This window comes from Myotis daubentonii, chromosome 14, assembly GCF_963259705.1.
Source record: "Myotis daubentonii chromosome 14, mMyoDau2.1, whole genome shotgun sequence".
Taxonomy (NCBI): Eukaryota; Metazoa; Chordata; class Mammalia; order Chiroptera; family Vespertilionidae; genus Myotis; species Myotis daubentonii.
This window is the reverse complement of record NC_081853.1, coordinates 18333023-18353566: the sequence shown is the minus strand read 5'-3', so window position 1 is coordinate 18353566 and position 20544 is coordinate 18333023. Positions and strand designations below refer to the sequence as shown.

The following is a 20544-nucleotide window of genomic DNA, read 5'->3' as shown; positions in this document are numbered from 1 at the left end:
GATGGTTTACGTGAGGAATTTTAACATGATTCGTAAAGGCTGGGCATCATTTTAGTCATCACACTTAGGCACCTGGCAAAGCTTAATGGGTACCTAGGCCAGAAAGCCCTGGGCAGTCCCTGCTTTCCTGTGTTTCTCTTGTCCTTTCCGTGCCCATTGCTAGCTTGGACTTATTGTTCTCTGTGATATCTGCTTTCAACAGAGAGTGAAAGAAGCCAAGTTCTAGTTCAAAGCGTTTTATCCGGCTTCCTCCAGGGCTGGCCCCAGGACCTTGAGGGCATCCTCCTGCTTCCCCTTCTGTATGGGAGGGACATGACCAGGTGGCTTCTTGGAGCCCTTTCTGCTTTGAGTAGTGAAGGTTCCCTTGATCTCCAGGACATATGACCCTTTTCCTTTGCCCTCTAAAATTTTCACCTAGGAGGGGCCTGAGACAAGTCTCAGGGAGAGGTTAGCTCAGCTCCACACGGGACCCACCACGCTGTGCTGTGGTAGTAAAATGAGAGCCAAGTGTGACAGTCTCCGTGTTTCATCCAACTCTAATGCCCTCTGCCTTCTTTCCTCCCCGTTTCTCCCCTTAGATCCAGTGCCATCTCGGTGGTGAAGATTCTCAGGGTCTTAAGGGTCCTGAGGCCGCTCAGGGCCATCAACAGAGCAAAAGGACTTAAGGTTTGGGCCTCTCTCCCGCAGGCTGGGCTGGCTTCGGCGGGGTTAGCTCTATTTACTGACTTGGCTGGGCTCGCGCTGGGCTGAGGCCTGATGGATTTTAAAGTGGGTTCACCTTTCAAAAGGACATTTCTACCCAGTGGAATGTCCTCTTTCAAACCTGATACCATTCTTAAGTGTTATGATTGCCTTTATTTTCATTTATTTAAAATATTTTCTTTATGTAGTTACTCAGCATTTATTTTATATTATTAATGGTGTTTACTTTGGTCTTTAAATCTATTCTCATGCAGGTTGTACAAAAGAGGGTTTATGTTTTCCTAAGTTTTTTTATGGGGTGGGAAGTCCTATGGGCCTGTGTGCCAGGCAGTGCCGCCCCCCCTGCCCCCTGCCCCATGGTAGGAAGCCAAGGTGGGGCCCATTACACGGTGCTCTTCCCAGGCAGCCATGATGCACTGGGGCTAACTCCCCACAGTTAACAGAGCCCCACAAAGTCAGGAAGTCATATGCAGATGCACAGACACATAAACAGTCTTGGGTGGTATTAGTCTCCCCTTCATCCTCTCCCTGCTCTCTCCCCCAGCACGTCGTCCAGTGCGTCTTTGTGGCCATCCGGACAATCGGCAACATCATGATCGTCACCACCCTTCTGCAGTTCATGTTTGCCTGCATCGGGGTCCAGTTGTTCAAGGTACAGGACATGCCTTGGGGCACGAGGCCCGGATGATCTCTTCAGGGGCAAGCTTGCATTTGACTCTCTGTGTCTGTTTTGTACTCAGGGAAAGTTCTATCGCTGCACAGATGAAGCCAAAAGTAACCCTGAGGAATGCAGGTGAATGTCCCGTGCACAGGAGTGGGAAATTGGGAAGGACAAATGGAAGACTTGCAGGATTCGCCTGTGCTGGCATTTCAGAAGGCGTGGGCTCCCTGAGGCCCGTGTGCTCAGCCCACTGCAGCAATGGAGGGTTTCTGGGGGTTTTTTGTTTGTTTGTTCTTTTGGTTTGAGGTGAAATTCACATCACATGAAGTTAGCCATTTTAAATCATACAATTCAGTGGCATTTAGTACGATCTCTTTACGGTGTAAGCACCACCTCTATCTAGTTACAAAGCTTTTCATCACCTCAAAACAATGGAGAGATGGCCTTTGATGTTTGGTATAGACTCTACAAACTAGAGGGGAGGGGACTAAACCCTAAAATAACAATTGAAATGCCCCGGAAAGCTCACCCTACAGCAAGCATGTCAAACTCAAAGGCTAACACAGGCCAAATAAATGAGGCATGCAGCCTGAGGGCCGTGAGTTTGACATACTTGCCCTGCAGCCAGATGGGTAATTTTTCCGCAAACCAGAACTTATAGCTCAACTCCCTGGAATTCAGGTGCTGGCTGCCATCTTCTGATAGGTTTCCTGCCACCCACATTTTGGCCATATTTCCATTCACAAGAACAGACAGAGGCGAGATAAGGTGGGAAACACTCGTGCCTCTTATCCCAAGCCATGCAAAAGAATGTGAAGGCAGACACGGAAACCATGGCCTAAAGTCTAAGACTGTGCAGAAGTCCCTGTGTCCCCATCCTTTGATGATGTCCCCAAGGGAGGTCCAGCTGCCTCCACTGGTTTGGGGTTTCTTTTTAGCAGAAGGTGCAGTCAGAGAACACCAATGTAATGTGCTGGCTCTGCCCCTCCAGGGGCACCAGGCCTGTGGGCTGGGGGTGGAGTGCGCCCCTGAAATTGAGCAGCAACAGTGTGACGTCACCTTCCTTTCCCCCTCCAAGCCTCGCTTCCTCATCTGTAAAACAAAGACATTGACTCCTTCCAGAAATGAAATTCTATGAGAAATATCATGTGCCAGAAATTATAGAATCTTGGGGGGAACTGGGGATATTGTTGGTATAAAGAAGGAATTCAATTAAAGCTAAAATGCAGATTAAGAGGATGCCTGGGCTGGCTTCCAGAGCTTATGGAATTCTCCAAGGCCGAAGCTTTTGGTTCTTCGGTGTACATGCTGAGCCCAGTGCGTATGAGAAATGCTTATTGTTTGGTAGTTTTCGTTGGTTATCCGGCATATGCCGGTGGCTGCCTAGTTGCTCTGGAGAATACTCATTAAGCTAGTAGTTACTCGACAGTTATGTGAACTGGAGAGGAGATTGAATACAGGGCAGGAGAAGGAGAAACACAGGCAGTGCCATGCTCAGGTCAGTGGCCTGGCTGGCAGACCAAGCATGTCGGTGCCTGCAGTGTGGGGATGGGGCAGCTGTGACCGATTTCTCATCACGCCAAGATGACCAACATTTCTTTTCCTCTCTAGGGGGCTTTTCATCCTCTACAAGGACGGGGAGATTGATAACCCTGTGGTCCATGAGAGGCTCTGGCAAAATAGCGATTTCAATTTTGACAATGTCCTTTCTGCTATGATGGCGCTGTTCACAGTCTCCACGTTCGAGGGCTGGCCTGAGTAAGTACAGAGGGACGTCCGCAGGGAGGTGCCTCCGGCCTCAGGGCACTCCAGCCATCCTTCTCTCCAGAGTGAGTCCTGCTTTTCTCAGCAGCTTCAGGCTTTCCCTGTGATTTTTAAACTTTGGGCCACTTATCAATCACTTCTTGGCCCACAGGGCCCCTCTGTCTGATTAGACAAAGGATTAAGCTTTGTGGCCAGCCTTCAGGACTCTCAGATTTGGGGAATCAGGAGAGGAGGGCATAGCTCCTAGGCAGGGGCTCATCTCAGCTGGCTCCTGGGGAGCAGCTCTGGATGGAAATGGGGAGCCCTCAAAGGCATTTGTTTGTCATGCCAACTCCCATTGGTAGCCATGTCAGTAAAGCTAAATAGGGTCACTAAATAGGGTCTTGATAATGTCCTAAGCCATTCATCCACCCATCCACCCATTCATCCATCCATCCACCCATTCATTCATCCATCCATCCATCCATCCAACCATCCATCCATCCACCCATGCATCCACTCATCCATCCATCCATCCATCCATCCATCCATCCATCCATCCATCCATCCACCCACCCACCCATGCATCCACTCATCCACCCATCCATCCATCCATCCATCCATCCATCCACCCATCCACCCACCCATCTATCCATCCATCCATCCATCCATCCACCCATCTATCCATCCATCCTTGCATCCACTCACCCATCCATCCATCCATCCCTAGTACTAATATGTGCCAGGCGTGGATGGCTGCCATTGTGCCATGTCTTTCACTGAGGCACTCACCTGCTCATTCATCAAATGTGCTTTTGGTACCAGCTCCAGGTGACATGTTCTGCTAGGCACCATGGGAAAAAACAGTTGTCTCAACATGGTTCCTCCCTTCAAAGCCCAAATTCAGTTAGTGTGTCAGGTGATCAAACCAGGCAGGAGGTTCTGGTGTGTCACAGATGTGCAGAATAGGGTCCTGAAGAATGGCTAGGGTATTGATGGGCAGAGTAAGAAAAGCAGGAAGAAGGAAGGAGGTGGAATACCAAAGGAGGGTCTCTTGTACCCTTGCTACTCTCTGTTCTCTGCTGCCCCAACCCGCCTCTAGCTCCTGCCACCAGAGCATAGGTACCTAGCTGGATTCCTGAATGTCAAGTTCCCAGGCCTAGAGGGACTGCAGAAGGTGGACAGGCTGGTCTTCTCAGGCTGGCAGACCCTCTGGATGCACGAGAGAGCCAGGGAGCTCTGCAGGAGAGCCTGCAGGGAAAGGACGGCTGGGTGGGGCTGTTCATTAGGGAACTGGTGCTGAGGAGAGAAGAGGTGTGGAGTAAGATCTTTTACTCTACGGAGGTTTTGAGTCTCAGGTTTCGAACATTGTGCTTTAGCAAATCATGGCGGTAGCTGAGGGGAAATGGACCAGCTTGGGACTTGGGGCTCAGAGGAACTGGGCTCAACTCTGGGTCTGCCCCCGAGGAGTGTGACCCTGGGCACTGAGCTCCCTCTCTGAGCTCCCATCCGATGGGGTGACAGTGATGTCCACCTTTGCAGATGGATGTGAAGGTGTGTAGCATAGTGCACCCAGGGGTGGGTGCCCTGGAAGTGGTGACGCTGCATCAGAATGGGGCTGAATTTAACTTGGGGCCTTATAGTAATGTCCCCTCTTCCTGTGGAGTTCTGCCTGGCCTGTATTTAATTCAGTGTGTGTTTCCGTTTGGGGAAGCTCTCTGAGTTCTTTGGAAATCCATAGTTGCTTGCTATTGTCTTTGTCAGTGTGCAGTTTCCAGTTCAGCCAGTGCCTACATGAGACGTTCCTCCTCTTCTACCTGGGAATAGGAAGGACTGTGATTGAATACTTGTGAAATCTTTTGTTTCTCATTCCTCCAAGCATCAATCACAAATATATCCCAGCTGCCCCACCTAAGTGCTGGGCTGACTGGGCCTCACACTAACCAGGGTGCCTCAGAGACCCGCCTGTGTGTAGGGGGGCCTCGGGGAGGGGGCTCCGGTGCAGGGTCTGTGCCATGGGGACATGCAGAAGAGGGACGCCCTGGGAAGGCAGCGGGGTGGGGCTCCCAGACTGGGTGGGGCTGTCGTGCTCATTGGGTCCTTCTGCTCTCCAGGTTGCTGTACAAAGCCATCGACTCGAACGGAGAGAACGTGGGTCCGATCTACAACTACCGCGTAGAGATCTCCATCTTCTTCATCATCTACATCATCATCGTCGCTTTCTTCATGATGAACATCTTTGTGGGTTTCGTCATTGTCACGTTCCAGGAGCAGGGAGAAAAAGAGTATAAGAACTGTGAGCTGGACAAAAATCAGGTTAAAGTCACACACTGTTTGGGCTTCCATCCCTCGAGCAGGAGAGGGATTACTTCTCTGTGGATGGTTTCCCCATGCACAGCGGAAGGTGCTGCCTGTGTGTGTCCCTGGGCTTTGGGCCCTGCTCAGAGCACACCCATGGCCAGCCTGAGTCATTGCTGTTGAAAGTGAGGTTGTCAGATTCAGACTTGACTTTGTCATTGTGGGATCCACCCCCAGACCTGGGCCACCTCTGTGGTCGACCCACCGGTGACAGCTCTCAGTCTCATCTGGTGGTGTGTCCAGAGGCCGGAAGGCACCAGTGAGGCTCCCAGAGCTCCTAACGACCGTCTTTTATCTCCTCAACCTCAGCACTGTTGGCATTTCAGGTCGAGAGTTATTGCTGTGCTTTGTAGCGTGTTTAGCACCATCCTGGCCTCTACTTGCTAGATTCCAGTAGCACGCCCCAACCCCTGTTTTTGGTGACAACCCCAAACATCTCCAGATGTTGTCAAATGTCTCCTGGTTGGGAACCGTTGGTTAGGAGGAAGTGCGCTGTCACACCACAGGAAGAGGCGCTAACTTTAAAGTTGGGACTAAGATCGCCCTGGCATCAATCTCTCATTATCTAGCACCTTGTTTTAACCAACCCGATAGAAGCAGGGGCCTTGACTCTGATTGTGTGATAGTGCGAGGGAGCCAAGTAGCCTGCATCCTGGTCCTGGTCTCCCTGCACCTGCTCAGGGACTGTGGGTGTGTCCCTGATCCCCTTTGGGTCTGGTCTGTGTCTAAATTGAGGGCATTCAGGAGCTGCCTGTAGAGGCCCCTTTCAGCCTTAAAAGATTGTGAGCTGGAGATGCTGCTTTGGGAGTTTCCCCGGGTCCTCTATCATTGGCATCTTGGTTTGATGATGACAGAGTGAGCAAGAATAGTCTGCCAGCCTGGGCTTCCTGGGGGAAGTGGCTGTGGTGAGGCAGTCTGCTGTCTCGGCTGCAGCCATGCCCACTGGGGGACACGTGAGGACAGTGCTGGCTTGGTTCCTAGGAAGCTGTTGCTTTGAGTTGTCAGGACATCGCTGCAAATTCCACCAGTGACAGTCAGAGGGAGGCCTGGCTCCGCTCCTCACCCCCGGCTGGGCAGCACCAGAGCCCAAATTATGTCACCACCGAGATCCAGAGCAGACTCAGATTGGGGGTGGGGGGACTCCCCTGGAGTCACTGTGTGAGGTCATAGCAGGGCCAGAGCCCAGACAGGAGGGAGCCTGTCTGAAGTCAGTCAGAGCTGAGTCTAAGCAGAAGAATGGGAGTAGGTCTGGGCCAAGGTGCCAGCAGCGCCTGATGCCGAGCTGTCGGGGCTGGAGGCTCCTCCCGGGCTCACTGCAAAGGGTGGACCAGTCTCAGCCCCAGAGTGAGCGGGGAGGCCATCGTTACTGACCCAGAGGTCTGAGAACGGCAAGCCCCTGAGCCTCAAACGCTTGCAGATGGACACACAGCTAGCTCACCATTAGTCACTCGCAGTTAACACACTCCGTCCTGAGAGGTGACTTACATGGGTCCATCCTGGAGCAGCTGTGGGGCTCTAGTCTCAGGCAATGAACCAGCCTGTCGGGGGCTTGGGGATGTCTGTGCCTCTCGTGACCTGGTCTCCTGTCCTGGAGGACAGTGTGGGCAGGAGAACTGCAGGTCTAACCAGCTGGCGTAGACAAGGGTAGGAATGAGAATTGGGGCAAGGCCCATGTCTCTGCTTGTGCACCGTGCGACCTCGGGCGGGCCATTTGCAGCTCTGGGCTCAGTTGTGGGTTGTTTGTTTGTTTTGGTTAATCCTCACTAGAGGATATTTTTCCCATTGATTTTAGAGAGAGTAGAAGGGAGGGGGAGGAGAAGAGGGGAGAGAGGGAGAGAAAGAGAGAGAGAAACATGGATGTGAGAGAGCCACATCAATTGGTTGCCTCCCCAAGCTCCCCAACTGGGATGGGAACCTGCAACCCAGGTATGTGCCCTTGACCTAAATCGAACCCGCGACCCTTCAGTTCCCAAGCTGGTGCTCTAACCACTGAACCATGCCGACCAGGGCTTGGCTCAGTTTTGTAATAAGTAAAATAGAAGCAGTCTGGGGGATCTGGGCACCCCGCGGGTGCTGTGACAATCAGAGGAGGTGATGGAGCTGGGGGCCCTTTGTCCCTGATGCAGAGTGGTGTCCACGGGGGCTGCCGAGTAGTTTTCCCCTGGGTCCTGGGTCCCTCCCAGCAGGTGCTGCGCCGGCTCTTTCAGAGCAGGTGGGAGCTTCGTCCTCCCTCAGGACCCCTTGTTGCTCTTCTCTCCCATTGCAGCGTCAGTGTGTTGAATACGCCTTGAAAGCACGCCCCGTGCGGAGATACATCCCCAAAAACCCCTACCAGTACAAGTTCTGGTACGTGGTGAACTCCTCGCCTTTCGAATACATGATGTTTGTCCTCATCATGCTCAACACACTCTGCTTGGCCATGCAGGTAAAGATGGAGGCGCGTGGAGATGGGGATCGTGTCTGGGCCTTCTGCACAGTCGGTGCCCCGGATGTGAGGGTGGAAGGCCAGCCTCTCACCAGAGGATGGGTTTGATTTCTGATGAGTCAGGGCTGTAGTTTGGTCAGAGTCCGGTCTTGGCTAACTGTCATCACGGTGGGAGTTTAAGAGACTGTCTGTACAGCGTGGCCATAGGTAACATTTCCGTGGAGCCGGAGCATTCAATTCTGTAACCTTTACTGGGGCTCCTGGGGCCAGGGAGTGGCGGAGGACTGCCTCTCTGTGTATGTGGAGTTGGACAGACGGGTTCCAATCCTGACTGGACTCCTCACTGGGGGCAGGGGAGAGGGGGCAACCTTGGGAAAGTTATTTACATCCCGAGGCTGCTTTCTTTATTGCTAAAATGGGAAGGCCATCATGCCTGCCTCGGATACAAAGTTCATGTTGGATAATTTGTGCCAGGCACTTTGCTCTGGGCCTGTCACCCAGTGTTGGAAAACAACATACAAGTCACATCCTGTCCCCAGGAGCTCTCCGTGTGCGGTGGGGACCCTCCCGTTCATGGAGTAGTGAGTTTGGTCTGCATCACAGCTATTCTCTGCTCACATTGGGGGCGAGGAGTACAATTCACCTCAGTGGGCCACACTGGATTACAGTATATTAGCTTTTAATATAATCCTATATATTTAATATAAACACTATAATTACTAGACTTACTAGTTAACCTTTCCAGTAGTTTATTGTCTAGTTGCATTAGGACAAGAAGCAAAAACCAAGGTCTAGATTCAGTTTTCACACTGACTTGAAGAGCGTGAGCAAGCCAACTCCCAGAGCTGTCTGGAAAATGGGTCTAAAAGACAGCCAGTGACAGATTTCCTAATGCTTTCCTTTAATGTGAGAAACCTTTATGCATGAGAAGGACCATGTGCTGATATAGGGGGAAGGGGGAAGTCAAGATAATGCTGCCTTTTATTGAACATGGAACTAAATGGCATAAAATTTATGCCTAAGCAAATCCTACCTTTATTCATGGACGTTTGGGCGGGTTCTGCATTGTGCCTGGGTCATGGTGCTGAGTTTGATCTCTGCCAGAAGGAGGGATGGGTTCCTTTTATCCTGAGCAGAGGCAATTGATGTCTTTCCCCTTCAGCATCCAGTCATCCTCACCTTGCCAAGGCCCCTGCACTTTGTGGGGAGGGCTTGTGACCTGACAGTGCCAGTGGGGTCACTGGGAGAGGGTGCCTGTGTCCCCAGAGGGCAGTCGCCTGCCAGGAGGAAGGGCTGGGGGCCTCCTTCTGTGGGCCTGGAAGGGGCCTCTGAGAGCTGTTCTTCCGTCTCCGTCCACAGCACTATGAGCAGTCCAAGATGTTCAATGACGCCATGGACATCCTGAACATGGTCTTCACTGGGGTGTTCACTGTCGAGATGGTTTTGAAGGTCATTGCGTTTAAGCCTAAGGTGAGTTGCTGAAACCGTTTCACAGAGGCTGTTGCTGAATCACCCCAGAGAAGCACCCACTTCCTGTTAGTCTTGTGTCAGTGAATTATGCTGAATTGTTCTGGCTGCTAACTGGGTTATCACCTGCAAACATTCAAATCTGATTAGGGCATCTGTATACATATGGGACAATAAATCTGCAAAAACAAAACCTCATCAAAACAATTCTAAGAAGAAGAGGAAGGGAGGAGAGCATTGGGAATTGGTGGGATGGAGGTTGTTTTGCACCTAGTTTCTGTTTCTAGAACGGCATTATCAGGTTGTCTGCGGGAGACTTGCTTCGTTACTGGAGCACTTTCACATCACCCATCAGAAAGAATTCGGCCCTGATTTTACTTTTAGATTTCTAGGAAAAAGACATTGGTTTTTTGTGTTCTTGGTCTACAGCATCTTCTTCACCTTTTATGGAAACTTCTACCCACTGCAGAGCAGAGCCATACCATTTTTTTGTTTATTTAATTTAGAAACTTTTAACTTCAAGACAAAACAAGACATGAAATATGTTAAACTGTGTTGGACAGTTCAGCATATTGTGTCTCCTTTGGGAGGGAGTGGATCCATCTCACATCCGTCAGTGTCTGTAATATAACAGATAGGCAGATAGGACAACATCAAAGAGCACACCCAGGTCGGGAGTCAAATCCCTGCTCTCCACCAGCTCATCGAACAAGTTCCTTAACCGCTAGACGCCTCCGCCTCCTCCGCCATAAAGCGAAGACGTGATAGTCCTGTGTCACAGGGTGCTGTGAGGAGTGAAGAATCCCTCGGTGCGCCATGCTTGGGCAAGTGGTACCAGGCTGTAGACGTGCCAGGTGGTCACAGGCGGTAGTACTGTGACTGTGGCCACCACCACCACCATGTCCCCTTCAACCAACGATGTTCCCTTGTTCTAAAACCGTGGGCAGAGCAGCAGTCCTGGCTGAGCTATATCCTTTTCTAGCAAAGCCCCAAATGGTCAGTCAGAGGACGACAAGCTCAGCGACCCAGTTATTGGTTCATCTGTATGGAAGGTACCTGGCAAGACTAATTTATTCTTGGATTATGAAATGATTTTACGTACTCCTTACTTACACGGAATTCTAATTCAAAACTGTTCCTTTCTTTAATTTGAATTAATGTCTGTGCAATCTTTGTCAGCTCTTTGTGGACCCAAAAGAAAGGACATTAGTAAGTGACGAGTGGGGGCGAGTGAAGTGGGGTCAGACTGGCACCTTATGCATGGCCAGGTGTTCTTTCCTGTGACTTGTCCACACCTCCACATGCAAACGTTCCCCCCTTTTCCAAATTCATCTTAATTTCCTTTGGAAATTTTGGTTTGCTTCCCTCTCACCTTCTTTGAATGATACTTGCCTGGACTGATGGAAGTTTGCAAAATAACGACATCAGAAGTCCTTGAGAAATGCAGCACGGATCATATCTATGGAGCATTTCCCAGATCCCCACGCCATGTCTCCCCTCCCCTCACTGGTGATTATGCTCCGAGGTTTCCAAAAGCTTGTTTGTTCTAGGCTGAGAAGGCCCACTTGCCCATGGCATGTGTGTGAGTGTGTATCAGTGTGTGTGTGCTTGTGTCAGTGTATGTGTTTGTGTGAGTGTGAATGTGTGTGCATTTGTGTGTGTGTGTGAGCGCATACCTGTAGCAGGCCATTGCATCAATGGCTCGTAGCACACTACTCTGCCCAGTAAACTGCTGATACCAAACCTGGGGTGCGGGGGGAGTTCAGTGGCCTATTAACAGACTGGAGGTATAAGGGAAAATTTATAATCAGTACTGATCAACCAGAGTTTTCAAATGAGTGATTTCCGCTAGACATTGTGCTGCTTTGTAGTTTTACTTAGTAAGATATTTTCACAGCATAAGACAACCTCAGGTTGCGATTGAGAAAGTTTGTCACAGCGATAGCAGTCTCTCTGTGCTTGGGGGAGCTCTGCCACTGGGTCACCAAAGTCAGCAGGAGGGGCTTTATGCTGCTTTGTGCCTGGAGAGCAAAGGACAACCAGTTCACCAAGTAGCATGCAAAGCTCTGCCTAGAGCACTCCCTGGCTTATCCTCATCTTCTCTTCATTGTTAACATCCAGCCCCCTCGAGCCGGCCTGCTCAGGGACCCTGTGAGAGGCTGCCGGGGGAAGATGCTTTGAGGAGATGGCCACATGGACGGAGGAGTGGGAAACCTGGCCCATCAGTCTCATAGGAAAGTGTCTCCTGGGAGGAGCTTTGTAACAGGGACTCCGAAGTGAGGGCCACACCTTCTAGGAGAACTTCAGCATCCGTGCCAGGGCGGCCTGGGTCACAGCTGTTTGTCATTCAGATACAGGCAGTGAGCTGAACAAAACCCTTTTTGGTAGACGTAGGAGGAAAGGTTAAAGCAAATCCAGAGACCTGACCCTGGGGACTTCTTTCCTATTCAGACCCTGACAGAGAGATGGGGCCTCCTGAGAGAGAGCACAGTTAGAGGGACGTGGTCCCAGGACCACAAGGGGAGGTCACCCAGCCGCCACCAGCAGGAAGGGCTGAAGTGGGCAGAGTAGGAAACCCAAAGCTGGGGGCTTCCTGGTGGGGAGGCAGGCTCACGATGGGCAGGGTTGAGTTGGCGAGGTAAGAGTGCAAGGCCTGGGGTGGGGCGGGAGCCAGGTGAAGGGGCAATAGGGAGGAAATAGGGGACATCTGTAATACTCTTAACAACAGAAATAAATATTTTACAAAAAGAGTGCAAGGTGGTAAGAAGCCACAGAGCCAAGGATTAGGGCAGCAATTTTCAACCGGTGTTGAAAATTTTTTAAATTTTCACACAAATTTTTAAAACTTGCAGTACCCGGCTGAGCACTGACCTCTTTCCCTTAGATTGTCAATAAAACAATGACAACAGCCAGCACAGCAATAGCGGTCCCATGTGACTGAATCAAAATTATCCCTATATTTTTATTTTTTGGTGTGCTGCAGAAATTTAACAATTAGTTTATGTGTGCCATGAGATGACAGATGTTAAAAACTGATGGATCAGGACAAAGCAAGCAGGCTGTTTAGTGTGTAGTGTCAGCTTCCAAGGGAAACCCACCTGCCAGGCATTGACCTCATGCACTTCAGGTTGTGCTGTCGACTTGGGGTGGACTTTGGAGTGGACCGTGCAGCCCTAGGGTTTTGAGTGAGCAACAAGCCCCGTGGCCCTGGCCTTGCCCTCCAGTGTTCCCCAGGAAGCCCCTGGAATCCTCTGACGAATTCTCTTGTTCCAAGGAGGGGGATGAAGGGCCTTTTCCAAAGTACTGGCTCCCACAGGTAAAGAGAACAGGTCATGTTTGAGGCTCCCTCTTTGTGCTTCTAGATGTCAGCCACCTGCTGTGTGGTCCAGTACGTGTTCCAGCCAGGTTGCTGGCCATGGTCATGGACTTATCCCCAGAGAGCCACACGTTGTTCTCAAGACTTAGGCGATCAAGTATTTTGATCTTGCTTCTGCCTCAAAAAGGGCTAATTTATGTGCCTAGCCACTTGGGCTTGGCAAGAGTAAAGAGTAGTTAGGTTGGGGAAAGAAGTGAGTTTTAGTGCTGTCCACATGCTTCCGTGCAGAGCTAACGCACAGCAGACACCGGGCATCTGGTCCCATTCTGGGAGGCAGTCCCCACTCCAGGATCCCCACCCCAGGGTCCCCGCCCCAAGGTCTTAGCAGGCATGGGGCTCATTAAAAAAACCTTAGCAATCTTCCTAGCAGACGTTCTCCACTTCCTGGGACGTTCTCCACTCACTTGGTAAAATGTGTACCTGCCTAGGCCATTACTTGACCTTTGCAAAGGATTATGCTAGTTAGAAAGCTGCCAGCTACAGCTTGTATAAAAAGTTGGCACTATGGGTCATACCTTGAGTCCAAGGACCCCCATAACATCCCAATCTCTCCTGCCTCCTTTCCGAGTTACCCTGACTGCTACGCCATCTCCCTGCCTCTGGCCTCAGCCCCTCGCTCTTCGTCTTCCACAGACTCCCATTGTGAACCCTAAGCTGACGGTGCCCTCTTCCAGTGAAATTCTGGCACTGGCCACCTATTACATGAGAAACATAGTTTTCTTAGTCTCATGTCAAAGTATCCACTAAACCTCGGCCCATTTAAGTTCCTGCCTCATTTCCAGCCACTCTCTTCCTGTCATTCCTTCTCCACACCCACCCCTAGCTGTTTACATGCTAGACTTTCCCATGGCACATGCTTCTGCTTGTTATCCTTTAGCCTGTCTGAATTGTTGGCTCCTCTGTGACACTGTCCCTACCAACCCAGCCCGAGCCAGCCCCTTCCCACGCATTGTGTGGTTAGATGCCTATGGTGTGTTAGCATCATCATTGCTACTCCACGCCTCTCTCTCCACTAGCGATGCCACAGGCTGGGTCTTCTCTGTCTCCCACGATGCCTGCTACAGGCTGGTTACTCAATAAAGACTAGGGATTGTAGACAGGAATAAGTGGATGAGCCTGTAGGGATACCCTCTTGGCATAAGGGCACCTGGTTTTCTATAACAGGATATTTGGGCAGTAGAGGTGGGCAAAAGTGAGTATGTTGTCCTGTTAACCCTCACTTGACCTTGGCAAAGGCTTATGCTAGTTAGAAAGCTGCCAGCTACAGCTTCTATGAAAAGTTGGCACTATGGGTCATACCTTGAGTCCAATCCTGCCCTGGCAGAAACTGGTAAATGACCTGGCTGCCATGGTCAACCACAGGAGCAGGTCCTTTGTGAAAGGCTTCTTGAGATCTGCAGATGAGAGAGAGACTCTGGGCAGCAAACAGACCCTGGGCTTGGGCTCCTGTTTCCCATATGCAGCCATTCCACAGGCTTCCTCCCCCATAGTGCCAAGTCTGTGCTACCTTTTGGCTTCAGACCAGACATCGACAGGCAACCAGGATAGAATTCTTGGACGTAATGGAGTTGCCTGGCCTCAGCCTGGTTTCTGATTTTAAGTGTCTGGTGTCAGAATTGTTTTGGGTCATAGATGTTATTGCAAGTGGCTGATTTGCTGGATCTTTTCAAGCAGGTGGCGCTGGACAAAAGTAATCTAAGGGCTGACTCTGGCTGGGCTGGTAGGGGCTGCTGGTTCCACTTGAGGGCCCCGGCCTCAGAATTCAGCTGTAGGAGATGTGTTGTGTGTCAGTGGCCGAGGGAGATGGAGAGGGCCCTCTGTTGGAAGCCAATGTCTCATTTTCGGGTTATACCAGACTTTAGTGGGAAAGCAATGGGGGACTGAGTCATGCTCACTTGACAGTGATTTTATTACAAAGCCGGCTACTAAACCGGGAAACAGGATGTGGGAAGAAAGGCAGGCTGGCATTTCCTGCCTCCCCGGGACCTAGCAGAGCCTTTTCTTCCTGCCACCTGTCCCAACTCAAGCCTCCTGTCGCCTGGGTTAGGGGTGTAGCCTCTAGGGTTCTGTGAGTGTGAGGGATCCTCTGGAGAGAGAGTTGAAGGGATTGCCCAAAAGTTCCAGGAGCTCCAATGCCAGGCCCCTATCCTGTCAATTGAAAGTGATTTTATGTAGCATTATGGCTGCAGTGGCCCCATTGGACAATAGTTTGTTCCCAGTTGATCGGAATGATCCCAAGGGGAATACTGATAATTCTGGACAGCGAGAGAGGAGCTGTTCAGGAGTAAAGTCCAAAGTTAGGCCACAGGGCTGGCACCCAGCACAGTAGTGGGCGTGGCCTCAGGTAAATGACCAGCTCTAACGGTGGAGCTGAGCACATGGGCAGTGAGCTGCGGGCTGTCTGTGTGCCAGGACGGACAGGAGGAGGGATGCTTGGCTTCTGCTCTGTGTGGACGCCAGAGGCCCAGCAGTTACTGGAGACGGTGGATGATTCTGAGGCACCCATCCCTCTAGAGGGGAGGGAAGGCCCACCACACTCTGGCTTTTGAGTTGCTAAGTCCCAAAGGAAAGGGCAGGCCCTGCCCCTCAGCGGTCTGCCACGGCCGCTCCTCACTCACTGTTACCCATCGCAACAGTGCACATCGTTTCAAAGAGAACTTGTACCCTTCGGCCCTGGGATGCCCACAGCCTCACTCATGTGCCCTCTGATGCTGCCAGTCCGGAGACTTCCTCGCTGAAGTAGGCAGGAAGTTCCTCTGTGTCCTGGCGTAGCTCTTTATCTCATCCCCGACCAGCATGGCTGCATGTTAGCAGCACTAGCCTAGTCCTCAGAGCGGCCCGTCTTTTCTCGATTTTGCCGGCCAAGAATCACACGCTGTGAGAAGAAAACTAGAAGGCGTAGGATGTGGGGTGTCTCTCTCGCTCTCGCTCTCTCTCTCTCTCTCTCTCTCTCTCTCTCGCTCTCTCTCTCTCTCTCTTTATAGGGGTCCTCCACAATTTCGTAAGATGTTGTTAATGAGAGAGGCAGTACATGTGTGGAGCTAGGAGTATACAGGAAATTGTTGTACCATCCTCTCAATTATTTTTTTTTCAATTGGTATTTCTTAAGTAGACCTTCCCATTAGACTTGATCCACAGGCCATCAGAGTTGTGCAGGTGATGTCCTGTTGTTGACTTGCTACAGGACTGAGATGGGGCTGGGAGGTGGCTGTCGATGAGGGTAGCACATGGCTGAGGCATTGTGATTGTAAGAGGGGAGGAGAGAGGTAGAGATGGGTCAGAAGTCATGGCAGTTGGGTGGGAAAATCTTACTCCATTTAAGATGAAATTTTGTAAAAACCCAAATCAGTCAGTGTCATAGCTCCCCCATGCCTGCCCTGGAGTGATGGACAGAAACCAAAATAAAGGTGCCTTCTCCCCCTGTTAGGACAGCCAACATGCCCACGTTTTCTGTGGTGTCATAGGGGTGGGGAGGCGTCAGGAGGTGGGGAAGAACCTGGTGGTAGTTTTGATGGATGGAAAGGCGTCCTCTTAGCCTGGAGGATGAGGGAGGGAGGAAGGGAGGGAGGGCGAGTGAGCTGGGTGCAAGGAGGAGCTGCTGGCGACTTGGGGGCTTCCCTTGGTGGCAGTGGGAGCCCTTGGGCACCTTCATCATCCGTCAGTGCTCTTTTCCTCCACACACAGCCTGGCTTCCCCAGAGTGAGCTTCCCTGCCACGACTCGGTGCCTCCGACCTGTGTGCACCCTGGTGCCCGCCTCCCTGCCAGCCATTTCCCGTGTCTGTCCCTGCTAGACCGAGAGCGCTGAGAGGACAGGGACCCGTGTGCACCCCGGTGCCCGCCTCCCTGCCAGCCATTGCCCATGTCTGTCCCTGCTAGACCGAGAGCACTGAGAGGACAGGGACCTGTGTGCACCCCGGTGCCCGCCTCCCTGCCAGCCATTTCCCGTGTCTGTCCCTGCTAGACCGAGAGCGCTGAGAGGACAGGGACCCGTGTGCACCCCGGTGCCCGCCTCTCTGCCAGCCATTGCCCATGTCTGCCCTGCTAGACCGAGAGCGCTGAGAGACAGGGATTGTCTCAGGCACACCCTTTGTAATTCTTGTTGGCTGGCGAGGAGGGGGAAGGGTTACTGGTTTGTTTTAAGGGCACAGAAATGAGAGAGTGTGGAATGTGCTGACAGTGTTCTTTAAGTGGAGGAGAAGGGGTGGGTGACTGGGTGGGTCCCTGTGGAAGGAGTCGGAGGGGCTTGCTCTTCCATCAGCATATGAAGGTTTGGGCCTGTCACCCTGGGTGTCAGGGCAGAGTTGCCAAATGCCTCCCTGTGTCCTGCAGATATTCTGCTCGGGTTATGCTGCTCAGGACCATGGGTCTGCATTGTGTGTGCGTGCGTGCATGTGTGTGTGTGTGCGTGCATGTGTGTACGTGCGTGCGTGCATGTGTACATGTGTCTATGCGTATGGGCAGCCTCTCTCACACATGGAGGTGCACACCATCCACTGTGTCCCTTTCCACTGGGCAGTAGTATTGCCTCCCTTTGGCTTCCCACCCTGGTTGCCAAGGGTGCTGCGGGGCCTTGGATGTGTGCCCATATGGTCCGTGTGGCGTTTCATTCATACATGCTCATAAATGTCTGCCCCCTGCCTGCTCTGTCCAGGGGTATTTTAGTGACGCCTGGAATACGTTTGACTCCCTCATCGTAATCGGCAGCATTATAGACGTGGCCCTCAGCGAAGCCGACGTGAGTATGCGCCCGCCCGCGGCCGCCCGCCTCTTGCCCTTCTGTGTACATCCCGCTCCCCGCCCGCACTGGCATCCCCTGGACAAGTCACAGACCCCAGCCTCACTTCACCTAAAACCAGGAGTTTCCCAGTAGGAGCTGCAGAAAAGAGGCTTTCCAAGGCAGAGCCCCAGCCTGGGCCTTTTTAGACACAGACCACCTTGTGGAGGACGGACTGTTTTGCAGCATTACCCAGGGCACCGGTAGGCAGGGCAGGCGAGGCGTCTCTGACTGTGCTTGTTTTCTGTATCAGCAGTGATCTCCAAGGTGATGTATCTATAACATGTTTGTTTCAGGGCAGTTTTCAGGTAGCCGGGTGGCATAACGCTAGAATGTTCCCTGTTGATAACACTGTCCTTTTCTTCTTTTCTCCTGTGTGCTTCCTCTCCTCTGTGGCTGAATGCTTGCCCTAACAGCACTATTTCACTGATGCATGGAACACTTTTGATGCCTTAATTGTTGTTGGTAGCGTCGTTGATATTGCTATAACTGAAGTGAATGTAAGTAGCAAACTTTGTGTCCTACAACGTCATTGTTTTCTCGTTAAGTCTGACATAGAGGAGACCAGAAACGAACCCCCTCGCCCCCCCCCCCCATCCCCTACCCCAGGGTTCTCTGCATGTTTTAGAAATTCGGGCACACATTTCTCTTGAAAGATTAAGACCATTTTTGGTCTCCCCACCCTCACCCCACTCACTTCCCCTGAAAGAGACTGGGAAAATAAATGTAGAATGACTGTTTTGGAGCTAAAACACTTTAATAGAATATCTCGTTACAATGTTAAGGGCTAGGAGTTATGTGAGTGTGCACATTAGCACGTCACCTGCCTGCTTTGTGCCTCAGCTTCTCCAGCTATAAAATGGAGTTCATAGTGTGTGCCCCGGTACCCACAGTGGTTCTGCGAAGGCCTGGGAGGGAAATCCCACAGCTGTGCCCTGAGCATGTGGCCGTTGCTGCTGGTGTCCTCACCTGTCCTGTCCCGTGTCTGCTGAGTCCAACTGGTGGCACTGGGGCCCGTCCCCATCCCAGCTCCCAAAATAGTGATGCACCTAGACAGCTGCCCAGGACTAGGGGAAGGAGGCCTAGTGTGCATCCGGGTGGGGGGAGTTAGTACTCCTTTGCTGCCCTCAGTTAATCTTTTGATGAGGGGCTAAGCAGCATGGTAGGTGCAGTGGCCCTCCCTCCAAGAAGCAGCCCAAGAACCCCCCTCCAAAATGAAGAGGCTTGAGAAAGGGGAGCCCCACCTCCTGCCGGCTCCTCTCGGGTCTGACCCTGGGTGAGACCGATGGGCCTGAGGCAGGCAGAAATGGCCGTGCCCACCTGGCCTGTCCCAGGTCATCCGCAGTCTTAGTGGGTGTCCAGTGTGTGTGCCAGGTTGTGTCGAGTCCTTCGCGGGGACCGCTGTGCAGTGCTGGCTTCTGCTCCACATCCCCAGCCTTGCCACTCCTCACCCTCGGCTGCCACGCTCTGCCTGGCTGACATCGGCAGGATCGCACGGCCCATCCTGGTGCCCAGACAGCCTGTCAAATAAGGACGATGAGAACCCTTTCTGCCACCTGTTTGGGGCTGGGCTGATTCTGGAGAGCAGAACAGTGGGACATGCAGTCCCAAGGCCTGGTGGTTCTAGTCCTGGTCCAAATGACCTGTTGCATCTGGTCCTTGCTTCTTTCTTGGGTCAGCTGGAGTGAATGAAACCTGTTCTCCCTGCTTCGTAGGTATGTTGTGACAAAACGATATGACTATTTGTGAAAATACTTGCGAAAAAGCGCAAAGTGGTAGGGAGATTTCCCATGCAGTAATGAGTGAAATGGACGAAGACATTGGCATGTGCATGAATGTGTGACTTAAGCCTCATAACACCCAAATCCATGCCATGACAAGGCACAAAATGGCATTTTACATCCCCTAACCTCCGTAAGCCCAGACTCAGGAAGATTTCACTTCATGTGAGATGTTCCATACGTCAGCTATAGAATTGCCGTTCATAATGTATAAGTTAGTCTTGGCCATACAGTCATCTGATGCTAATGGGAGAACAGCAGGACCCTAACTGGGCTGCCGCTGGGCTGTCTCCGAGTTGAAGAGCAGACATCTGCCTGCTTCGTCATCTTGTAAAAGGCGCTTATAACTTTCATCACCGTGTGCTGCATGGGAATTCTGAAGCAGACGCTGTGGAAGTCAGGGGTGGTCTGTAATGGAAGCGAAAATGTAATAAACTACACTTTCAGTAGGTCTCCCTAGAGCGCTTGGGGCTGCAAGCCTCGTGCCGGGGTTGGGTGTAAAGGCTTAGTTTCTGGGCACCAGGATGTGGCCAAGGCTTGTTTACTGGGTGAACAAGCCAGCTCTCCAATGCCGGACCCACCTGCTGGCTGGCGGGGTGTGGCACCGGTTCATGCAGCGACAGCACCTGCCCGGCTGCCTGGCTGCCTCTCCCTGTGCCGGGCGCAGGAGCCCACTGCTTCTGTCCCCGCTGGCCCGGCCTCGCTCATCAGTGTCTCAGTGTTGTCCTCCTTCATGAACGTCATTAGCCAGGTCTACAGAAGCCCACACTAAGTTTTCTAGTTAGCATTTGACACCAGGGTACCTACACAGAACAGGCTGGCATTGGGCCCGTTCCTGGCATTCATTGAGACTTTCAGGATCACACAGGTAATCGTTGCCATACTGTCCTTTCAGTCAGTGACTTTTTCCGAGCCAGACGTGGGTTGAGGCCGAACCTTCCTCAGTGGGTGGCTATGCCAGCTCTCTGCTGTGGGCCAGTGGAGTGCCACGGTGGGAGCTCTCAGCATTTCTGTGTGAGGCCTCAGTGCAGAACGGATGCTCCAGCCACCTTCTCGTTGATTCAGTCTTTCAACACATGTTTATTGCACATCTAAAATTCTCAGACCATAGGTGAAGCTTTGGGAAGGCACAGAGATAAACAAGACCGGGTGTCCTTGACCTCTGACGGTATAGCCAGCTCAGCGGGGCTTCTGACTCCTATACCCCCTCACCCGCATCTGCCACGTCCTCCAGAGTAGCAGCACCTAGTGTGTCT

At 51.9% G+C, this 20544-nt stretch overlaps 1 protein-coding gene across 1 annotated transcript in view; it reads left to right on the top strand.

The window, feature by feature from the left end:
- The window catches only part of CACNA1D (calcium voltage-gated channel subunit alpha1 D), a 301466-nt gene that overhangs the window by 236947 nt on the left and 43975 nt on the right, over positions 1-20544 (top strand). The window contains 9 exon segments of the mRNA XM_059663279.1: positions 579-666; positions 1247-1354; positions 1443-1495; positions 2975-3121; positions 5221-5422; positions 7731-7889; positions 9249-9359; positions 17385-17468; positions 17924-18007. Coding sequence (XP_059519262.1) covers positions 579-666; positions 1247-1354; positions 1443-1495; positions 2975-3121; positions 5221-5422; positions 7731-7889; positions 9249-9359; positions 17385-17468; positions 17924-18007 — 1036 coding nt within the window.